A 22,428-nucleotide genomic window follows, 5' to 3' on the forward strand; every position below is an offset into this window, starting at 1 on the left:
ACGCTGTGCTTTGAGGCTCTCCCCTAGAAGTCGACACCGTTGGAGACCTTGCCAGCACTCCCCTTGTTTAGACATCTCCTCATCTAGCCATTTCAAGGCTGGTAGATTCTGTTAGACATGTGAGACAAGTATGAAAAGACGATATCGAAGGACAAATAGTGGACCTACCAAAATGACTGAATGCAGCCAATGACCCGGAGAGAAATATCTCGATTTGGCCATCAACAACGTCGGCGGAACCGAGACGTCGGTCAACGTAGCAATGGTGGGAGATCCGTCCAGCTCGGCGCGGGCGCCTTCCGCTGCGTGTGTGGGCGACTCTCCCACAACCGTCTCTCCATTCCACGTTGAAGCTGACGGTCTGCTGATGAGAACACTTCCAAGAGATGATGAATGCCATATTCCGGATTCCGGGGCGGGCTGCGGCGGGTCGGGCTGCTGAGGCGGAAGCGGTATTGTCCCTGCGGCCTCGGGCTGCGTAGACTCATCGCGCGCCGGACTTCTCTGCGTCTCAGGAGGGCTTTTCCATCGTGAGGACGTAGACGGCTCGGGGTAGGTGCATACCCTGTTCTTTGACCGCTGGCAGCTGCTGCAGGGGCGCTGGTGATCGCACCTCAGCTTTCTCTTTCGGCATTCCGTGCAGGCGAGGGTTCGTCGACGCCGAACCCGGAACTTGGTCTGATAAGACCCTTCCATCCCTAATACTGAGAAGTATCGATCAGTTTCTCATTGTTGTGTGGGAGGAATAGTTGTGGGAAGATGGATGAACGGCGGTGGTGGACTTTGACCACGGGGTGGGGCCCGGGCTTCGGGATCGGACTCGGACTCGGACTTTGAGTCCGTTGTACTAAGCCCATGGTAGAACTCATAGCCGCGGTGAATCACAACATCGACGAGCCATTTAGATAACATGAACTTGAATCCTATAAGGAGGTGGAATTGCATAGTTCATTGGTAGACTATGAGACAAATCAGAGTTATACAAACAAGCAACGAGAAACCTCTTAGTAGAATCGAATACAGCGCGAGATCACAATCCCAGGGCACCTATTCTTGAAGATGTATCCAAATCAGTTTGATTCTCAAATGACTCTTTTCCAGATCATAGTCTTCATATTGTCAGCATATGCTCTGTACCTATTCCTCCTCCCAAAACCAATACCCGGCATACCATACAACAAAGATGCAGCGAACTCTCTCATGGGAGACATTCCCGCACTCCTTGACAGCCAAAAACAAGACATATCGCTCTGGAAATGGGTTTCTTCCCAATGCGAGAAGCTCCAGTCACCCATCATCCAGCTCTGGCTGGCACCTTTTTCGCGACCCCTAGTCGTCCTCTCCGACTTTCGCGAAGCCGAGGACATCACCATGCGGCGAACCAAAGAGCTCGACCGCTCAGACAGCCTCGAACACATCTTCGGCCCTTTGTTTCCCCAGTTCCACATGCTCATAAAGAGCCAGGACCCCCTCTACAAGAGGCAGCGGAGGTGGCTGCAAGACCTCATGACGCCAGGCTTCCTCCACAACGTCGCTGCTGAGCCGATCTACCAGAACGTGCTTAAGGTTGTCGAGCTGTGGGATCACAAGGCGCGGCTCGCCAGGGGACGCCCCTTTGCTGCGTTTGAGGTTATTTACTACGGTGCTTTGGACGCGGTGTTCTCGTTCTCGTTTGGGGGAGCCTTTGCTCATTCGGCGATACCAGCCCGACTTGAAGCGGTCGCCTCCATGGGAGGGGTAGAAGAACCTTCCGAACCTGGAAGTCCTGTGTTATTTCCAGAAGAAGCGAGGAACAAGATCGTCGATGCGATTCTGACTCTGGCCGAATCTGTCGAGGAGGCGAGGAAAGCCGTGTTTCCAAGGTTTCGGTCCTGGTGTATGCACCAAACTTCGCGCATCAAGCAGGCCAAGCGGATCCGAGACGACTTGATCGATCGCGAGATTGACATCGCTGTGGAGAGACTCGAGTCTCAGGAACCTGTATCCTCGGCAGTCGACCACATGATACATAGGGAGAAGCTTTTTGCTGAGAAAGAAGGTAGAAAACTGGTATTCAAGTCTGTTGGAATGCATAGCGAGGTATGTCAAAACAGCCAGCCGCTTATTCGACGAGGCTTTACTGAATCGAGGGAGTGATTGCAGGTCTTTGGCTTCTTGATGGCGGGGCATGAGACCAGCGCCACAACCTTTGGATGGGGCTTGAAGTACCTTACTGATCATCAGGATATCCAACGACAGCTTCACGGTGAGCTACGCAAGCACCTTTCGAAAGCAGCAGCAGAGAAACGGCAGCCCACCTGTGAAGAAATCATTAAGACCACCATCCCGTATCTAGACGCCACCATGGAGGAGATCCTCCGCTGCGCGGGAACGACGTCCGTTACCGACCGACAGGCCCTCCACGACACTACCATTCTAGGCCACCGAATTCCGAAAGATACAAACGTCATCCTGGTCACCATCGGCGAGAGCATCATGAAGCCTGAATTCGACATACCGGACTCGCAACGCACGAAGACGGCCCTCAACGCAGCCAGCCGCATCCGTAGCTGGAACTCGTCGCCTTATCCGGTGGCGGATTTCCAGCCCGCGCGTTGGCTGGTGCCGTCGAAAGACGACGCTGATCGCGAGGTGTTTGATGCCACCGCCGGGCCGCAAATGGCGTTTGGACTGGGGCCTAGGGCTTGTTTCGGACGGCGACTGGCGTATTTGGAGCTTAGAATGTTTACGGTGCCCTTGTTCTGGAACTTTGAGCTTCTTCGCTGCGCAGATGAGCTATCTGGGTACAATGGGTGCATCGGACTGACTGTCAAGCCGACGCAGTGCTATGTCAGGTTGCGCAAGATACCATGGTGAATTAGAAAGTAGCAACGGCAACGTAGGATCATCCTGTGCTGTAGACGACATCTCTCCAGGTAATTGAGAACCTTGGGAGCGTTTTTGTACCCACTCTTTGTACTAAATAACAACTTGCGGATGGAAGATTGCTCGTATTAGTGTATACATCCTGCGCATAGTGGGGATAATCCAATATGTATCTTGACAGAATAGTTTTATACGGCGGCGGTTGAGAAAGAGAATAGATGGGATTAGCTCCTGCTAGCTAGTGTTTTTCAGGATCGCCAAGCATTATTGTCGCTTACACCACCCGGACACGGAGCCGAAAGTGGGTCTAGAACCGGCGAGAAGTCGGTCGGCGGCGCCGGCAAAAGTGCCAAGGACGGTCGGAAGTGGACCACAACTCGCAAATCGAGCGCACACCCGTGTGACCTCGACGGGTTCTGAGCCAAAAGATCCTTATTTTTTCTAACTTTAAGACAATACAAAGTTTTCGTCGGCCATGTTTTTTGTGGATAGTGTCTCGACCTTTCTCCGGAAGACTTTGTGAAACTTATAACTCAACGAGTACGCCTGTGATTTGGAAAAGAAGAGTCAAAGACCAAGCGCAATCACACTCATCCACCCAAAATCGAAGCAAAATGAGTTTCCTAGCCCGCAATCCTCTGATCCGCCGACTACGAGCCGTGCCGGCGGCGGCAAAATTTGCACCGCTGATGGCTGCCGGCTTCATCGTCACAGTTTTGAATCTTGGGCCACCGCCATCCCCTGATGCTGCTCCAGCATACGCTGGTCCTCGACATGGGCAGAGAAAGCAAGAGTACCCAATTCGAGGATGGACTGGCAATTTATAATGTTCGTTAATATGTGTCTTTTTTACTCTAAATGGCGTAGCTAACCAGACACGATGGATGTTAGAGCCGGCGTCTCCAGCGCAACTCCCGGAGCGAAAGCCCCACCGCCGCCGCCGCCATGCACCGGCGGTCACCTTCTTACTGCCCTTCTCACGTTACATCGACCAATCGCAGGAGGGGCAGAGACGTGCACGGTTCCGTACGTTAGCAGAGCTTCTATCAGAGACAACGGAGCTGCGTTCTGGATTACCCCTAACTCATCAGCCCACGGTCTTGCCGACGCATTCGATCTATTCGCCGGTGTTCACAAGCTCGAATGTGAGGTTCAACGCATCTGCCGCATGGTATGTTGATATCGTCACGCACATCAACATATAACCTCGAAAGATACTCTGCTTCATGGGAAGTGCAATCTCACTCTTCCGTTGACGAGGGTTAGGGTTAGAGCTCGAGTTGCATCACAACATGCAAGCGGAGCCCCTATCCTATGGAAGGCAGAGAACAGCAAATTCTATGCGTCACCCAGAACGTATGAAGGAACACAATTGATTGGGTTGACTGCTGTTAAGCCAATGGGCCAAATGGCGCAATGTGCGGTCGGAATGTCGAATCCCAAGTTACTACATCGCCGATCTGTAACAGGCGGCACAATAGGGGGAACAGGCCCATCTGCTATCTATCTGATGCGACAGCCCATGTCGAGTCCTCGATCAAAGATCATGCGCTGCGCTACATATCTTGCTTGCGACTTTGTAAAGGGGGTCGGAACGAACTTTCGAAACTTTCAGATGGCTTTGTCAACCTGTCAAACCTGACTTTTAAGCTGAGGAAAAGGAAAGGAGTGAGGCTCTCATTCCCCTGGCAACCCTTTCCTCTGGCGGTTGTCGCCCTTTCATATGGGGCTTGCTTCGCTCAAGCCGTGGCCGTTGGGTGGACAAAAGATAAGAGAAATTTCGGAGTTCCACAAAATGTTGTCGCACAAGGTCAATCCGCTTTGTCCGTGTTTCACAGATTGTACTGTCACATTAGGCGCATCCGAGACCGAAAACAACTTTTTGCGGCCGCTGCAGCAAAAGCAGAAGTAAACAGCTGAGTACAAAACGCGCAAACCGTACCTCTAGCGTGCCCGAAGTTCGCGGGAGGATGTTATCTCTACAAAGTGATCTACGTGCACAAGTCATACACATATATATAGTTTATTACGCCCCGATAAAATAATATAGCTTATCTTCATACACTTCACCACCCGCAGCTTACATCCTTGCCTCCCAGAAGCCCGTGCCAGCGTTATCTACCGACCTATTTGTTATACTTTGTCAATGCTTCTCAGTGCTGTGGTTGCACGTGGGTTTAGTTGCGGGCTCTCTTGAGTCCATACCTCCAAGTCATGCGCAATTCATGACTGATAAGATCAATGACACCTAAGGTGAGCATTTATAGGCTTGACCCCCACTCTGGCGAGAATGAAGCCTTTGCGGCGCTCGATAAGAAGCCGCTTATCTTGAGTCTCGGCATTCCCGACGTGCCCACACACCAATCACCCAAGACCCGTTATTCCAGGAACGGCAATTGAGTCCTCGGAATAACAGACGTCAACGTCAGAAGTGATCTGCGCAAGTGCCGCTGCTCTGGTTTGAGGTGCACCCTCCCCCTTAGGGCTGGGGGGATGTCATCGTGAACTATTCATAGCCCCCACAGCTGTCATGTACCTCCTCCAGCGCGTTTGCTGCACTATCTCTACGATGACTTCTTATATTGAGTCGTGCCCATGCCAAGGCCTTATGCATCGGGTTTGTCCGCTGCTGCTTGAAGTTCACCCTTAATCATTTTGTCTCCAACGGTTCTGCTATCGGGACGCGATTTCCGATTTACCGATTTATACAGCACTCCATAACATTACGCCGAAGACTATGCTCCTCCAGTGATTCGTTTGCCTTACAAGCGGAGCTGTCCTTAATCAACATCGTCTAAGACCCCCAGCGTTCGCACGAATCAAGTGCCGACGATCCTTTGAGTTCACAACTCGATATCCAGTCAAGACAAAACCTAGTGCCAAGGGTTGATATCATACGGAGCGCCCGCGGCCCGCCACGCACAGCCTCGACATCATACGAGACTAGATCTTATCAGCAGAGCTGTCCGTCAGTTCTTAGATATCTTCGCGATCAACCCAACTCTCTCGTTCACTTCTATCCAATACCCAGCATCGAACTTGGCTCGCCTTCCTGTCGCCCACAACTCCACGCTAACTCGAAGTCACCACGAGTTTCAAGTTGTTGGCAGTATGATCTTCTCCAACGTCATTGCGCTTGCTGCGCTTGGTCTCGGTGCTTCAGTGGCCTCGGGGCACAGCATCGAGGTGTTAGGGACCGCTCCACTAGCCCCAGGCCGCAGCATCGAGGTGTTGGAAACACGGCAAGATGCGCAACCAGCACAGAATGTCACCGTTGAAGACTGTTCCTTCTTTTCCGAAGACGGGTACGCATTGTCCCTCCCATTTCTCAACTGTGACTCTTGCAACCTGCTGACGCATCGAACTCTTTCCAGCATCTTGCCAGAATGTTGGCAGGTTCTCGAAATGAACAACCACCTGAATGTAAGCTGCGAAGCCACTTCTTCCTTATGCAGAGCGACCCGAGCTAACTGTCTTTGCAGCACTGGTGGTCCAACAACTCTGCGAGGTGCGAGGCTTCGAAGAAGGGCTTTGCCCAGTGTTACCTGGACTCCGCCGTATGAAAGACCCCGCCTTTGGCACGATCGACGATACCAGCGACCTCAATCTGACGTGACACAGGGTCTCATTTCATGGCAATGCGACTTCGTGGCTCTCAACGCATGCACTCCGCCTCCCAGCGGGCGCGACGCTGGATATGCCTCGTATCAGGAGTTCTACGTGAGTACTGACCGCATATTGCATGGCGTCTCAATGCTGATTATGTCTTTGCTAGGTAATCTGGAACATCTATGGTTAGATTCCTTGCCGTTTGAATGCTTTGATCTCTCGAGCAGCCAGTTGATGCAGTGTACTAGCCATCAATCTCTTCTGGACCAATTACCATTCGTCGCTACTTCAGGGACAGGCAAGTGCTATGTAAGTCTTTACTGCCCCCTCGTCGTTTAACCTGTGTGCTTACCAGTCTAAAACAGTGGTTCGGTGGCCGAGATCGTCAAGACCGTCGCGCCGCCAACGACGAAGAACCCCAAAACACCGCTGTTCTCTCCGATCTACCTGGTCGGCCTCGGTCAATTCGCGGTAAGTAGGACGATGGCTCGTCATTGTCGATAGAACCAAACGCTAATGGGTGCAATAGGCGTTGGCTCCTCTCCTCGGTGGTTCAGTTGCAGCAAGCATGATCTTCGCCTCCCTGATCGGTGTTCTGGGTGGTGGATCTGGTCTTTTCAATCTGCTGTTCCCTCAGAAGACGGTGTACGATGTGCCCTGGGAGGGCTTGTCCGATGCCCTGGGGACGAACGTCAACGAATTTCAGAAGAATGTCGGAGCAGCTTTGACTGAAATCCAGACAAATTTTGACACATTCTATGCGCTTACCTCGAATGGTGGCTTCAGCCAGGTAATTTTCAACTTATTGTGCTTTGCAGAGTTGTACTGACACTCGGCCAACAGAGGCTCAAGACGAACTTACCAGAGGATACCGATTTTATGTACCACAACCTCAAGAAATGGGTATTCAACCAGGCTCTGCAGCAAGCAGGCTACTTCGCCGTCAAGAAGTGCGTTGGCTTCACCCCTCAAGCACTATACCAAATGGAGACTAACCAGTTGCTTGCAGTCCCGGTGTCGACCCGCGGGAAATTCCTATTGACCCGTATGATTGCTCCAAGTTGGACGACAAGATGACGTGCGGCCCAATTTGGTTCGACGGTAAAGACTCATACGGCCTCGCGAAAGCAAACGGTGAGTCTATTGCATTTGAGAAATGTTGTCCCAGAGCTCGACTAATCATTCGTGGATGGTAGATATCGGCATGGATCGCATGAAGGAGATCCTCGACGTGGCATTTTCCAAAAACTGGACGACGCCGAGCGAGCTCTACATCGATGCTCAGTCGTGTCGTGGGAAGAACGGGTCTGAGGCGTTTGATGTGAAGGACCTGACATTGAGCTGTGTGGTGAGTTGACCCTCTTTCGCAGTCTGCGCAGCCTGTAAGTGGCGAAGAATTCACGGCGCTAACAACATGTGATATCCAGTCTAACCTGCCTGTCTGCGAGTTCAACTTCGATTACAATCCGTATGAGACCACATGGGCCCGCGTAAACCCACCGCAGTTTACCAACTGTCCCAACATGAGGGGTTGGGGAGTTCCCCCCTACTGGAGTAACGATGCCGGAGTGCCGTTGACCTACGTTGGTCCTTTCTTGGTAAGTCAAGACATCCCGAAAGACTTCTTTCCATTAGAAGCATATCGCTGACAGTATCGATTAGATGTCTGGCGTGATTTATAATGAGAAGAGCGGATGAGTTTGTGCTGCTTCGTTGTGGATATTGGCTCGGATCAAAAGCATTTAGAACATGATTACTGGATACCTATCCCATGAAACGTATGGTAGAGCTTGAATTTGATATTGATCGCTATTGAAATGACCTGATCCACCTGTGAGTCTAGCAAAGGGCTGTCGAGGCAGAATCATCGCGGACTTGCCTGTTCTCCTGTACTACCTGTCTGCGCCCGGATGGTTGTGATCGACCTTGGGAGGAAGTAGATGGCGATGGCAAGGTTCTGTGAACCAACAAAGTCGTGTTATGCGATGAGACGCAGAGGGTAGGTTAGCTATCAAACCTGACAGCGTGCGCAATGATACATGGCAGCCACGGATGACTGCGATCCACCATTCCGCCCAGGACGCTGCTTGCGCGGCAGTCCTGATCCTCGCATATATGAGACGCCAAGAGGCAGCGCGGGTAGACACCTTGCGACTGGGCTCCAAGTCGGCTTCTGGGGTACGTTGACGCCTCTGATGGCACTGTCACTGGTGCAGCATGGAGGTACAGGTGCCCTGTCCCGCGTGCTCGAAGACGATATCTGACACTCATGCAACATTAGAACAGCATGAAGTCCTGTTTTCTCTTTACTCTGCGTTCTGTGTCTAGGCCTGGTCCCTTCGGTATTGCCGCCGCAGATTTTACATCATCAAAAAGCGAAGTGACGGCACGGCCCTTCGCAGAGAGGAACCCTAGCTTCGCCTGTGTCTCAACCCCCACGCATATCCTTGGCCAGCAAAGATAGATTGATGGAAGGCAATGACAGATACGCTGAATTTAGAGACACACAGCCTCCATCTTTCGGGGTCAGACTGCTCAGCTCCTAACAAATCTCATGTACGATTCTTCACGTTCCAAGGGAGGAGCGTCTATCATGATCACGTCCCCGTCTGCATCAACCTCCCATGTGACGTGATTATCCCTACGCGCAGTGCTGCCTCTGCCTCTGCCGACGAGGCTCTCGAATGTTGCTTGGGAGACTCTGCTGCTGTCCACGAAACGATGATGACCTGTGCCTATGTCCGGACGATAGTCAATTTGGGGTAATGTCTGATAGTGTCGATGATACGTGGGAACCTGTGTAGATGTGGGCTCATTCACAAGGCGGTCGTACGCCGTTGATGCTGGGTATCTGGGGTTTGTTTCCATCTGGTGCGAGTTGGCTGACAGTAGTGCGTAGAAGAGCAAGGGGTTGAGGGCTAGGAGTTACGGAGAGATAGAATATGAGTACGCGTGGGGGATATATGGTCTTTTAGGCTCTTTCTTTGACATCAAGATCTTACAATAGAATCAAAAGTATTTATATTTACCACAGCGGCATCTTGTCTTACCACAGCACGCTGCATCACTGCTCTACGTGCGTATGTGTAACTCCGACCTTGATTCACCATGTATTAATGGGATATCTCCAGCAACAACGCAGATTACGTCGATCTCTGAATGCCGAAACTCTGTGTCTAAGCTTGTCTTCCTCTGCCTCCGAACAATCAGTCGACAGGCAGCACGCAGTTCCACGCCGTCGACAAATTCGAGTTCTGAACCCCATCCCATCGACTCTCAGACGGGTACGAACAATACTCTGCCTCAAATTAGCAACCACATCCACAACACACTCACAAGCCACAGAAAACAAACTCACTCCTCTCAGCCAGCACCTCGCCCTTGCCCTCACCCCCATACATCGCCCCCACAACCTCCTCCACCGCCCTCCCGCCCTCAACCCACTCCACAAGCGCCAATAACGCATTCCCCCTTGGATCCAGCCGCCGCCCATCAAGCGGGTACGTCTGCCCGATATCCCACGCGCCCCTCCCACCACTACAATGCCTCATCCCCGGGATAAAGAACAGCCTGTAGAACCCGTCCATCTCCGCCTGCGTCAGCCCGACCACGCGCTTCACGCCCTCGAAGAACTCGGAGCTTAGGGCCGGCGTGACGGTCTGGTCCGCCCGCCCGTGGTACTGCAGGATCTTGCCGCCGCGCGCGCGGAACGCGGTGAGGTTGCGGAAGTCAGCGTTGATGCCGCCTGGGTTGAGGGCCACGGCGAAGTCCATCTGCGACTCGGTGAAGGCGTGCGGCGTCCAGGAGGTGTCGTTGTAGACCGCGCCTCTCCAGAAGTCCTGGTCCTCCATGTATTAGTATTCCCATCCTCAAACGCACACAAGGGACTCTCACCTGGAGAATCGTATACACCAACTCCGCCCTCCCATCCACGATGTTTTCAGAAAACACGCCCGTATCCGCCGCGAGCCCGAACGCCGGATACACAACCCTCCCCTCAGAATCCTTAATCGGCTCATAAGCCCTCCTCACAGACTCAACCTGCTCCGGCCTCAAACACACCTCCTCCCCCTCCCCCTCCCCGCAAGCCATCACCGCGGGATCAAACACATGCCGTCCCGGCTCATCAACAATCCCATCCTCCACCCCGTCCGCGGCATCAAACATCTCAACCTGCCTCCTCACAACCTCCTCCCAAACCTCATTCTTCACGTACCCCTCCGAGCCAACATCAGGCCATCCAACCCTCCTCGCCAGAATCCCCTTGGACGCCACAATCCTTAACCAATCCACCCCCGGCGCGCCGACCAGCACCCCGTCGAAATCCCCCGGAAACATCGCCGCCTCCTGCAGTCCCTGCCTCCCGCCCGTGCTACACCCCTGATAATACCTCGCCTTCTCCTTCCTACCATAATACGCCGCCACAACCTTCCTCGCCGTCTCGACTTCAACATGCACCCCCCTCGTCCCAAAATCCCGCACCGTCTCCGGCTTGTCCAGAAAGAAATCCCACCCCGCCGCGCCGTCGTGCCCCACATTCGTCCCAAACGTCGCAAACCCAAGCTGCGCGCCGCTCTGTAAGACGGCGTAATCGACGCAGCCCCCGATGCCGCCGGTCCCTGACGCGAGAAGCCGGGCGTTCCAGGCCTCGGGGGGCGGAAGCCAGCCCTCCACGCGCACGGCACTCGAGGGCGATGTTGGGACGTCGAGGACGACGCGGCAGATTGAGGCGGGGGTTGTGAGGTTGTACAAGGCGCCGCCGCAGGAGGGGACTTGCGGGAGGAGGAGGGTGGTGTTGGCGAGGTGGAGGGAGGCCGATATGAGCCTTGTGTCTGGGAAGGCGAAGGTTGTCGCGGTGCAGTCGGGGCTGAACGCGACGGCGGGAATTGTGAGGACCGAGGGTATGAGGCCGAGATACGGCTTCATTTTGAGCTAGAGAAGAGCCGTGGAAGGATTACAAGCAAACTTTGAGAGTCATGTTTCTGATGCCCATATTGTCTAAATCGCCCGGGACCTGATCTAGATGTATACCAAGTCCACGAGCCTGGCCCGAGGAAAACGACACCCCGGAATGTAGAGTCGTAATCGGACTTCGGCGCCGGTTCCCGCAGAGACGAACCACTCTCCTCCGGGTCTACCTTACCCCGCGCGGGGTCCTCGAAGCGTTGCGGGGAAAGAATCGAACTCAGTGCCTTTCGTTCAGCAGAGCGCCATTTCAAAGAAGTGTAGTAGGACATTCGAAGTCGATGTGTCGATGTGTCGATGTGTCGATGTAGAGGTCTTTCGGTGAATGCGTGTTAGGTAGCTTGTCGTCTTCTTCATAGAACGACGCATCATTGCATTCTTTGCGCAGATCGGCGGCCACGGACGAGAGACCGGAAAAGCGGGGTCATATCGGAGCCGGGTCCGGATACCGGAACGGGCAACTCATCGGGTCATCTGTGCGGGAGCCGGCCACAGGGATACAACCTTTACAGACAACAACATGCAAGTTGGACAACGAATATACTCCATTACATTCATCACTTAACAACATTATCCATCAAGAAGGGGGTGGAAAGAATCCAAGTCCAAGTCTGAAGAGGAGGGAGGGTGGGGTATCTTTCTTTCATCAACAAATTCATCCTCACGAAAAAAGGTCACTTCTGCATCTCCTGGATCCTGACCGTGACCCTCTTCTCCGGCTTCGTCCCGTCCTTGCGCTTCTTCCCCACGTTCGCCAGCCGCGCCAGCACGTCTTCCGGGTCGATGCCCACCGCGGCGCCCGGCGCGACGTGCACGACGAGGTCGATCCGCGCGCGCTTCTTGTCTGGGTCTACGCTCTCTTTGGCTTCGAATCTGCGGTTTTGATGTCAGGGTTTGTCCTCAAAACACTCTGGAAGAGAGGAATACACACCTTAAAGTCGACTCCAACTCATCCACATTCTTGGGCCACGCCGGCACCAAGTCCACAATCACAGCCGCGACAGCACCCAAATACTCGGCCCAAAACACGCTCTCCAGCTTCGCCTCCGCCACGAGACCCTTCAGGTTCCCGTACAGCTGCGCATCGATCGGGCCCAGGTTGGACCCCCACCGCGCGCACACCGTCAGGCCCAGCACCGCTCTCGCCAGGTGCGTCAGCCCGGGGGCGCTCGGGTCCCTGGTGACCGTCTCGTGCAGCGCGTACGACGCGTTGGCGTCGTCGTCCTCACCCTGGTGGATCCAGATCTGCTTCGCGAACAGCGGGCCGAGCCCGAGCGAGAAGACGGTCGGCGTGCGCGAGATGTCGACGTTCTTGGGCACCGCGCCGTACAGCGTGCGCAGCACCGCCCCCGCAACGGCGAGCTCGCCGTCCTCCTCGCCCGAGTAGCTCTGCAGCGCGAAGCCCGCGAGCGCCTCGAGCGGGTTGCTCTCGCGCACGCTCTTGGGGAGCTTCATGAGCAGGGCGCCGTCGCGGTTGGAGCCGCCGCAGAAGGTGACGGTGCGCAAGTGCGGGACGGTGCGGATGAAGGCCTCGACGACCTCGATGATGGCGGGGAACTGCTGGCGGCGGCGCTTCGACATGCCGTAGATCTTGCCCTCGTGCTCGCGGTTGACGCGGCGCATCTTTTCCGTCTGCTTGAAGAACTCGCCCGTCACGGTGTAGGTGCCAACCGAGGGGATCGGGTACGGCTGGATGGGGTCGTTGTGCTGCAGCATGCACCCGTAGCCGCGGAAGCCGCCGCCGCAGAGGTAGGCGTCGATGCCGCCGGGGACGGTCCCGTTGACGGCGCCGCCGGCAGCAGCCCACTCTTGCTTCGCCTGCGCGAGGGCGGGGAACTTGTCGCAGAGCTTGGCGAAGGCGCCCTGCATGCTCGCGTTGAGCTTCTGCTTCTCTTGGGCCTGGACCTCCGCGGTCTGGCCCTCGAGGATGCGGATGAGGCGGGCGGCGCCGAAGGGCATGCTCTCGCCGGCGAGGGCGGCGGCGATCTCGTAGTCGGGCAGGCGGGTGTCGACCCAGGTCATCTGTACGGAGCCGCCGCCGAGGTCGAGGAAGAGGCCGCCGCGGGAGATGTCGACGAAGGCGGAGCGGGAGCCCATGACGGCGCCGAAGAGGGTCTCGACCTCGGGGGCGAGGACGTGGACTCCAATGTCGGCAGCCTCGCGGATGGCCTTTAGCATATCGGCGGCGTTGGCGGCGCGGCGCATGGCCTCGGTGGCCAGGACGGAGAAGTGGGCGGGGGGAACGCCATAGGAGACGGCGATGCGACGGAAGCGGGCGAGGGTCTCGGCGACCTTTGTGATTGTCTCGGGGGGAAAGGTCAGGGGCTCGGAGGCGGCGGTGGAGGAGGAGTTGAGGGCGTCAAAAAGGGAGATGCCGGCGCGTTCGCGGTATATCGGGCGCAGCAGACGGGTCTGGGGCGGGGTGAGGTCCGAGATGGAGAAGCGGATGCCGTTGCTGTAGTGGGGTCAGCGGGCGGCCGCCTCTAGTCAGCGGGAGCTAGGACGCTAAGGAGGGGAGGGGCAGCCGCTGTGTGCGCTGTGTTTGGCAGGGTAGCATCCGAGAGGGGGGATGGAGGGGAGATGGGAGGGGGGGTAATCCCCCAGACAGATCGCTGCGATGCGCGAGAAAAAAGAAAGCACGCCCGATGCTTGGTTGAAGAATTTCGGGAAGAAGACGAAGGAAGAAAAAAGCAACGACTCGACAGGCAAAGGACGACGACGCAGGAACTTCATTTCTCAGACTGACCTGCCCATATCAACCAGGGCGTACAGGTAATTGGGGCCCGCGGGGTCCCATTTTGGCAACAGCCGCTCAAAGTTGTCAAGCGTTATGATGTCAGCGCTTGAAGCCATGGCGCCAGGGTTCGTTTGGGAGGAGGAGGAGGGGTGGTGGTGGTGGTGGTGGTGTTGCGCCGTACTGTGTTGTGTGTTTTGTGCTGTGTGCTGGGTGGTATTTCGGGATTTCGGAGCTGGATGCAGAACAGGAGGGATCTCTATCCAAGGTTGTCGGCTGCCGACATTTGCCTGGATGTGGCTGCTTGTTGGTTGCGGTCTGATGATCTTCGTCTCCTCTAGGATTCGCGTGTACTATATCTGTGTATGTGCGTGTGTGTGTGTGTGTGGGCAGGAAGGTGTGTTGTATGATGTGCGCGTGCGTACGTGGGATATATATATGGAGGGCGAGATGTCGGTTGGAAAGCGGCCGAGATGAAGACGACGACCACACGGGCGTTGACTGATGTTTTGTGAATGTTGGAGAGCGGGAGGAACACGAGGAGGGGAGAAATGGGGCCCCTGGCAGCTGTTGGTGGATTATCAGCAATAGACGGCAGGAGGCCAGAATCCACTATCACTCATGCGTCGTCGTCCGTTCCCGTCTTCGTTCCTGAAGGGCTGGCTGCCTGGGTGAGGTCAGGTCAGGTCAGGTCAGTCTCCGTGCCAAAGGGCCAGAGAAAGACGGGCAAGAGAAAGAATGGCAAGGTGTGTTTGGGCGTCGCTGATTCGGGAGGGTTGAAAACCAGTCCTAACCTAATATACTTGGCTGGCAATCCAAACACCCTCAGTCAGGATAGAATACCTGGGTACAAAAGGCCTCATCTCAAGTATCTCGTAGTCCAGGTAAGGCAAGTGCAGCGAGCGAGGACGCCGCTAGCAAGACTCCAATGCAAACAATGATGCGCAGCAGCACTGGATCGCAGCGAGAACCCCGGACCCCATCCACTCACTGCCTACAGATACCTAGCAGAGAGTGTCTCGTCCACCTTGCCTCAAGCATCCAGCTGGGTTGGGTCTGTCTTTTTTTTCGTCATGCTTGTCTCTGGCTCACTGCTTTGCTTTAGGCTGCTTTACACTAATGTGCTGTGCTGCAGTAAGTAAGTACCTTAGCCAGGCGCAACTTTGGGCCCCCACTTCACCACCCAAATTCACATCGTGCCAAGAAAAAAAAAAAAAAAAAGGAACAAATGTACCCCTCCTCGTCCAAGCCCGCCCTGTCTCTCTTTTTGCCTCACGCCAGCTACAAGACACAATACGTGGAACACGACAGGACAAGCCCGTCAGACGGGAGACACTTGTTTGGCTCAAAACATAACCAGCTTGCCGTCCACATCACCTCATCTGCCTTTCGGGCTGCGAGATGTGAATCATCGCAGCCAATCGTGCCCCCCTCCCCCCTCCATGCCCGCTCAGAGCCGCTGCGGTAGGGATGATGAGGAGGGAGGAGGGGTCGCGTGACGGAACCACTGACCGCACGCCTTTACACGAAAAAAGAGAGACACTGGCACTGGGCAGGAAAATGCACGTTGGACGCAGCTCTTCATGCGGGTCAGCCACGGCCTGCAGGCCTGGCCAGCGCTCGTCGAGACAGACACGCTTCTGACGGCTCTCGCTTCCCCTTCCCAGCGTCGCTGCCCACTACTTCCATATCCCGCTTCAAGCATTTACCTAGCCCGTCGATGGTTACACAGTCCAAACGTCAGCCCTCCTTCAACCGAGTCGAAGGCAACAAGGCGGCCAATGAAGGCACCCGGTCGTGCCATCCCCGCGATTGCCATGGTCATCCGGCCCCCCATCCCCGCCCGCCGCTGCCGTCCAACGCCGGGCGCTGCGAGAGCTCGTCCGGGGCCCTGCCGGCCGGAAGAGCGACGAAAATTCCACCGAAGTGAGGGGTTTCGTGTCTCCGTGTTCTGCCATCATCCATGACAAGTCAGATCTCGACGCGGACGTTCAAAATACACACGCCTGAGCCGCCTAAACCCAGGGTTTCACGCAGCGAGGGAAAGGGGTTAGCGAAACGACGTTCTGGCTGACATGAGACGGCCTGATATGATATCCCTTGCATGCAGATGGTACGTGACAGGCCCGCGCCGATGAACCAACGTAAGCATTTAGCCAAGTAACCTAGACCCAACGCCTACATGTGATGCTACATACCCACCCCAGAAGCGACATTTTGTTGTAAATTCAGATGAAAAAAAAAAAAAAAAAAAGCGAGACCCTTTTTGTGCTCCGTCATGGCCATATCGTCGACCTCATGGCGTCCTCGCGAGCTTCATGTTTCCCGTACAGCGTCGTGAACTCGTCTTTCCAAGCAATTGTATCCCCGAGCGGATGCGGTACCGCCTGAGGGCCGTCTCCGAAGGCATATGACCGCCGCAGTGCCAGATTCCACGCAAAGCTGCTCTTGCCGATGCCTGCCACCAGCCCGGCCCGGAGCATGATCTCGTAGTCCACCAGACTGCGTTGATCCCACGTGAACGCTTCCAGCTCCTTCATCTCCTGCGCATCAAGAATGTCGCCCTTGGTGACGACCGTTACATTGAAATCTTCGGCACGTTCTGCAAAGGCCGTGACGTTGGCATCGGTCGCCCCGGATGCAAGGTAAGCAACAGGGGCGCTGCAGTCCGACAGGAAGTGGAAGTAATCCGCAGCCTGCGTGATATAATCTGGAAAGCCCCCTCCGGTAATGTCTTCCTCGGTGCGCAAGTGAATCCCGACGAAGCTCTCCGGGTGGTACCGCGTGCGCGGGTCGAGATTAAGCCTGAAACGGTGCGCAAGTGAGAAGAGCGCCGATGCGGCGAGCCGTCGAGCATCTTGCCGAATACGCAGAATACGTCCAAAGGATGAGGCCACCGCGGCAGTGTCATTTGCCGTTGGCCACACCCAGAGCGTGTGCTTCAGGTGGACGCGGAGAGGATACTCCCTTGTTGCCGGCGGCGACTGCGTGTCCAACCAGTCGCGGAAACTTTTGTTCCAGCCCTTGGGATTCGCTAGGACAGTGCCATTGACCCATTCTTTGACAAAGACGCCCATATCGAATGCGAAGGCATTCATAACACCGGGGACGTCGTAGAGTTCGTCCAGCGACTCGTAAACCTTCATCTGAGGGCAGTATGTGGAGAGGACATGATGGAGGTGATCGGAGTCGAAGAAGTAGTCGATGGGCACCCCGGGCTTCGACACAATATCTTGTAGGTTTTCTGGCGAGCGAGGTGTGATTTGGGGTAGAATCAGCTCAGCTATCTGATGTTAGACCAAGAGTACGACCACGAGAGGCCTTCTTACCTCCTGTCTCAATGGCAAAGCGTATGCAATGCAGATATGCATTGCGTACGACACCGATACCAGCATGTACGGCATCGCAGCTCATAACCAAGCCGGGCGACCATTTTTTGCTCATGCAGAGGTTGGTGATGGCCGATCCATTGAATTTTCCATCAATTTCGTGTTCGAGAAAGTCGGCGACAAAAAGGTCCCTCTGCGTGCGGAAGTTTCGAGCGAGCTCATGAACCTGCTGGCGTGAGATTCCCAGATACCAGATCGACCAGATGATGAACAAGAATGGCCCAGCGATCTTCACAAACTGAAATGGCCCGAGCATGATGGGCAGCTGATGGGTGCAATCGAATTATCGATGGGAAAGGATAGGGAAGACATCTCCTGATGAGGAAGAAGGGGAACGTCAAAGAAATGACCCTGCTCGTTCGAGGGCGAGGAGACTGGAATCCAAAGGCCCCTCATGGCTTGAGATGTGAGAATTGTGGCGTAAACTGTCGTTCTTGGAATGGCATGGCGTGGATCGACAAATATTGAAGGGATGGGATTGGTGATAGCGCAGCCGACAGACTGCTGGTCCGAATGCTAAATGGTGACGATGGCGTTCTTCAAGTGCAGCTTGGCGTTTGGTTGAGGTCAAACTTCAACTTGTAACATGGACTATTGCTCAGAACAGACAAGTTGCGGCTCTGGTCTGATGAGCTTAAGTTGAGCCGGCCGACGAGCCTGTTGGACTCGTAAAGCAGCGCAACCCAAAAAAGACCCCCAGTCTGCAGCCTTTGCCACCGCAGGAATGCAAGCCCAGGAAGGGACCTCCTTTGGCATCTCGTCTCGGATAATATGGCCATGCGAGATATCCAGGGATCGAAGATAGGATTCAAAGTCCTGTGTATTGCGAGGCCATCAAGACAGTCTGCTCTTTCTGTTCCATTGCTCTCAAAATGAATGCTCAGATGCCAATACCTCCGTGGATCGTGCAAGTCCAGCCGAGTGCTCCTCAAGGCCGTCTGATGATATTGTTGAATATTACCGCTGGACATCAAGAGCAGCGGTAGCAGGGATGCTGTGCAGGCACTCGGCGCCACAGCATCTTCGGTTCAATGCTTCCTGATCTCGCAGCAACGTCAATGCCCGCACAGCACGGCGGCTGGCAGCATGCGCGGTGTGATTGGCCCACACGCGTTGGCCCTCTCTCTTCAGCTCTGGCGTTGCAGTTGCAGTGAACCGTTGTTGTGTGCCCTTCGCCGTTTCGTTCGACGCTCCAGTCGAACAGGCTTGTGCCTCAGCGTTGACCACGAGCTAAATCGCACATTGAAACAAGCCGTGGAGAGTAAACTGTAAAGCAGGGTCGCTAGTTCCGACGACATGGAAGACTTCGAGCTGGCGGGAGACGAAATTGACACCAGCCGGCAACACCCTGACATTGAGAGCTGATTGCCCCAGACGTATGTACACCGGCAGAGAGCATGGCCTTCGCATGAAGTCCACCATCCTCGCATTTCGGCGGATCTCGATGGTTCAGCTGCAGCGTCGCAGCAGACTTGCTGATCACCGAGGCGGGCCTCCTGTCATTTTCTCTCCGACCAAAACCAATGCTAACCTGGTCGGCAGGCAAACAGGTTCATGGAAATTAAACGGTGCGCTGCGCAGCGAACTCGCAAGAGGCGCTGGGATCAACCCACTTGCTGCATAGGGCAGGGTGCTTGAGAAGCGAGAAGCAGCAGATAAGGTCGATGGTAAAGCCATCCCAGAAAGGGCTCACCGCATCGCGACTCCATCGCCGTGCAGACCGAAGCAGGCATTGAGGACCGGCTGGTGCGCCATGTTGTGCTTCGATTGGCTCGACGTCAACCGGCTTCACTGCGAATAGCAGACACTTTGGCAGGGTAGGAGAAAGCAGCGCAGCGCAAAGCAACGCCGTGCACCCTGTCCTTGGGATAAATGTGGTTTGTGTGTTTCGCGTGAGCCGCCGAACGAAGCTCGTATTGGCATGGTTTGTTGCCCTGTCTCCCAGCCTCCAGGCGTTGTAAGTGTAAGTGCCAGAGGGCCTGTATTCCTTGAGAACGCACGCGATGTTAGTGTCGGCCGGGATCGTCTCAATGGTGCCCTTCTCTTGGTGTCGCATCGTGCAAAGCGTTGAGAGGGCACGCCGCACACTGCACCTGGGCCGTGGAGATAGCGTGGTAGGATTTTGCTGGGTTGTTAATTGCTCCTGGCAACAGGGGAAGAAGCAACTCGGGCCTCTTCTCATGAATCAGGGCAGTCGTCGGAAGATGGCACTTTAGGATCTCAGCTACAACTTGGAGAAGGAGCCAGGAACGTCGCCTTGGGTCTTTCCCAGCCAGTCAACGCACAGCCGCCGCTACCCATCGATCCTCGCGTCACATCTTCATGCGCTCCAAAGTCTCAGTTGCGTTCTCTTCTCACTAAAAAGGGGACCAGGAGAGAGCTGTGGTGGCCGCGGGGAGCTGCCTTCATTGTCGATACTCAAATCCAGGACAGAAGGACCCAACGGAAGAAGTGATGTGTGGCCTGGACCTGCCCTGCTGAGAGAATGTGAATGCAGGTGACCCCCGTCAACCCAATGAGAACCTAGGAAACGCGCGACAGACCCACATATGCATATGCCCCCACCGATCGCGCTTCTTCGCGTGTAAGTCGCGTAAAAGTCGCGATTTCCCACTTCACTCCTGGTCGTCCACCACCGGGCATCAGGCGTCAGAATTTTCCACGGTTCGCACGGATCACATCAATTCAGTTTCATCCGCCTCTGCTTTGCTCAACACACCCCGCTAATTCTCCTGGCTCTTCCATGGACGTCACCGCCCACAATTTGTGATGCCATGAGTCGCTGCCCGCCCGTCGCACTCACTCACCTTGACGCTCACCGGGCACATCTAGCGCTTCACCTGCCGCTCTCGCCGCTGCGGTAACTTGCTCTCCGTCAACCCAAATGTGAGAACTGGCCAAAGGAATACCCAATTCTCACCCATCGCAACTGCTTCACCCACTCGCTCTCTGGGCTTATTCCTTTCATTCAGCTCAGTCTAAATTCCGCCGTCGACCGGTGTGACTCTGAATCATACGTCCACGCTCTTTTGAGACTTTGTCTCGTCCATTGCAATCGATAGCTTCCGACTTCAACCAGAGCCGGCACCACTACCCACCCGATCATCCACTTTGTGGCTTGCTAGCCGCTCACTCTCCGCACGTTGATACTTTGTTCGTCCCAAGAACGAACGGCCGGCACGAACGGGCCTGTCGGCTGCATACGCAGAAACCAGCCTCTTGCGTTTCCGGGCCCCGGTCCCAACCGGCCGAGCGCAAACCATCGCACAGGCTGCGAACCAGAGCAACATACCGCCGTATTCGCGGAGCAATCGCTACAGGGCAAACGCGCCCTACTCACTGCCAAAAAAGGAGACCACGAAGCTGCACACGCACATCCAGCTGCCAGCATCATCTGGTTAATTGTCTCACTGCCCCACAAACCAAGCAACCTGGCCGAGTGTTGTCTTGTGCGAAACCTCCACTGCGCGCCGTGGTCTATCCGGACTCCCAGACATCAGACCGGCTCGTGAAGTGGTCTGTCTTTTCGTCTGTTGGATCAACCGTCCGATTGAGTCCAGCTAGTCGCGGGATTAGCCTGACTTCTACTGCATCTGCTACGCCTGCGGCATCGCCCAATAACCGAGACGGGCCAGTGATCTTGCTGCCGTTGCTGTCCTTTCCGTCATCAGCATCGCGGGGGCCTGCTTTGGCTGCGTTGCCTCGACCAACCCGATCCTTGGTTCGGCGCGCTTCCCAGACTTTGCGCGCGTCGTACCTTACCTTGCAACTGCGAACGAGCAAACCGACCAACGGGAGTCCTGAGCTTTGCTTTGCTTTGCTTTCCTCCCTCGTCCGGACTAGACCCTCGTCGTCCGCTGCTCCATGATCCGCTGCACATGCACTCCTGTCGTGTCCGTCGACTGGCTACACCACACAACACAGTGCATACGGAGTGCATGCGCCTACTGCAATCACCGACACCCTTCCCGCGCCGCTGCCCAGTTCCCTTGAAGGGCCTCCAAGACCCCTGTGAAGAAGAGGAGAGCAGACTTTGACGAGCCACGACTTCACCCGGTTCCAGTCCCAGAAGCAGACTCAAGACGATCAATCCCCTCTACGGCGCTTCCCACTTCACGCACCACACCGCACATCTTCAGGGTCCTCTCTGCGGACAACAAGCACCATCACTACGCTCACCCGAGACTCCACTCTGCCACATGCGCTGGTGAGCTTCTGGACCTGTCTTGCGGCGCCATCGCTGGTCCGTCGCTCACAGACTCTCCACTGTCAGTCACCTTGGACGGCACGACTAGGTTCCCTTGGGATTAGCCAAGTGGGGGATTCTAGCGTGCTCAACCGCTGTACAACGCCCCCCCGGCCACCACGCTCTGCTGTCTGCACGGGGGCTCAAGCGAAGCTCACCCCAACTCCAAGTACCTTCGGCGTTCAAGGGCCCGGCTACGGATACCTCTCACTGCAACCCTCAGGCACTGGGTTCAGGCTCAGGCGCAGGCACGCGCAGGCACAGGTGTCTTCCCATTCGTATCCTGCGTCCCGCCCTGCCCCGACTTCCCAGCGCAAGCTTCGCGCCACCCGCTCTTCTCTTCTCCACCCCGCCCACCGTCTAGAGCTGCCATACATACTACACCGGTCCGCCTCAACCCAAACCGTTCCGATCTTCTCCCTCCCACCCTTCTCTTCAACCACAGTCGTTCCTTTCGCAAGTATCAGCCGTCCTCGGTGGTGGGGGCGCGCTGCGATTCCCGCACGACAAGTTCACGATCACGAGCCTATCCGCCACCATTAACGACGACGATAACGTCTGTCCGGCTCTTTACGACCACGACTCTTTTCCTTATCCTACAGCATCGCGAAAACTTGCGC

The 22,428-nt window shown here is 55.5% G+C and overlaps 5 protein-coding genes across 5 annotated transcripts; 2 read left to right on the forward strand and 3 right to left on the reverse strand.

Annotated features, from left to right (window-relative positions):
- Positions 1-1,086: 1,086 nt before the first annotated feature.
- CGCS363_v000928 (Cytochrome P450 monooxygenase TRI13) lies at positions 1,087-2,856 on the forward strand (the record flags this gene model as incomplete). The annotated part of the gene is made up of 2 exons (XM_036632777.1): positions 1,087-2,079; positions 2,143-2,856. 2 exons carry the CDS (start codon positions 1,087-1,089, stop codon positions 2,854-2,856), a joined length of 1,707 nt encoding a protein of 568 aa, XP_036502161.1.
- Positions 2,857-3,745: 889 nt separating this feature from the next.
- Positions 3,746-8,172, forward strand: CGCS363_v000929 (uncharacterized protein; the record flags this gene model as incomplete). The annotated part of the gene is made up of 14 exons (XM_036632778.1): positions 3,746-4,036; positions 5,959-6,170; positions 6,240-6,288; positions 6,348-6,422; positions 6,487-6,585; positions 6,641-6,659; positions 6,723-6,783; positions 6,840-6,945; positions 7,004-7,264; positions 7,318-7,424; positions 7,484-7,608; positions 7,671-7,822; positions 7,902-8,072; positions 8,137-8,172. 14 exons carry the CDS (start codon positions 3,746-3,748, stop codon positions 8,170-8,172), a joined length of 1,764 nt encoding a protein of 587 aa, XP_036502160.1.
- A 1,508-nt stretch (positions 8,173-9,680) lies between these two features.
- Positions 9,681-11,400, reverse strand: faeB-1-1 (putative feruloyl esterase B-1; the record flags this gene model as incomplete). Its single annotated transcript, XM_036632779.1, has 3 exons — positions 9,681-9,772; positions 9,833-10,313; positions 10,369-11,400. The coding sequence occupies 3 exons, from the start codon at positions 11,398-11,400 to the stop codon at positions 9,681-9,683; spliced, it is 1,605 nt and encodes a 534-aa protein (XP_036501212.1).
- A 713-nt stretch (positions 11,401-12,113) lies between these two features.
- Positions 12,114-14,292, reverse strand: RTG2 (Retrograde regulation protein 2; the record flags this gene model as incomplete). The annotated part of the gene is made up of 3 exons (XM_036632780.1): positions 12,114-12,312; positions 12,371-13,894; positions 14,186-14,292. The coding sequence occupies 3 exons, from the start codon at positions 14,290-14,292 to the stop codon at positions 12,114-12,116; spliced, it is 1,830 nt and encodes a 609-aa protein (XP_036501213.1).
- Positions 14,293-16,449: 2,157 nt separating this feature from the next.
- Positions 16,450-17,818, reverse strand: CGCS363_v000932 (uncharacterized protein; the record flags this gene model as incomplete). Its single annotated transcript, XM_036632781.1, has 2 exons — positions 16,450-17,456; positions 17,503-17,818. The coding sequence occupies 2 exons, from the start codon at positions 17,816-17,818 to the stop codon at positions 16,450-16,452; spliced, it is 1,323 nt and encodes a 440-aa protein (XP_036501210.1).
- Positions 17,819-22,428: the final 4,610 nt, after the last annotated feature.

The sequence above is a fragment of the Colletotrichum siamense genome (assembly GCF_013390195.1).
Source record: "Colletotrichum siamense strain Cg363 chromosome Unknown KSG_Cg363_contig01, whole genome shotgun sequence".
Classification (NCBI taxonomy): Eukaryota; Fungi; Ascomycota; class Sordariomycetes; order Glomerellales; family Glomerellaceae; genus Colletotrichum; species Colletotrichum siamense.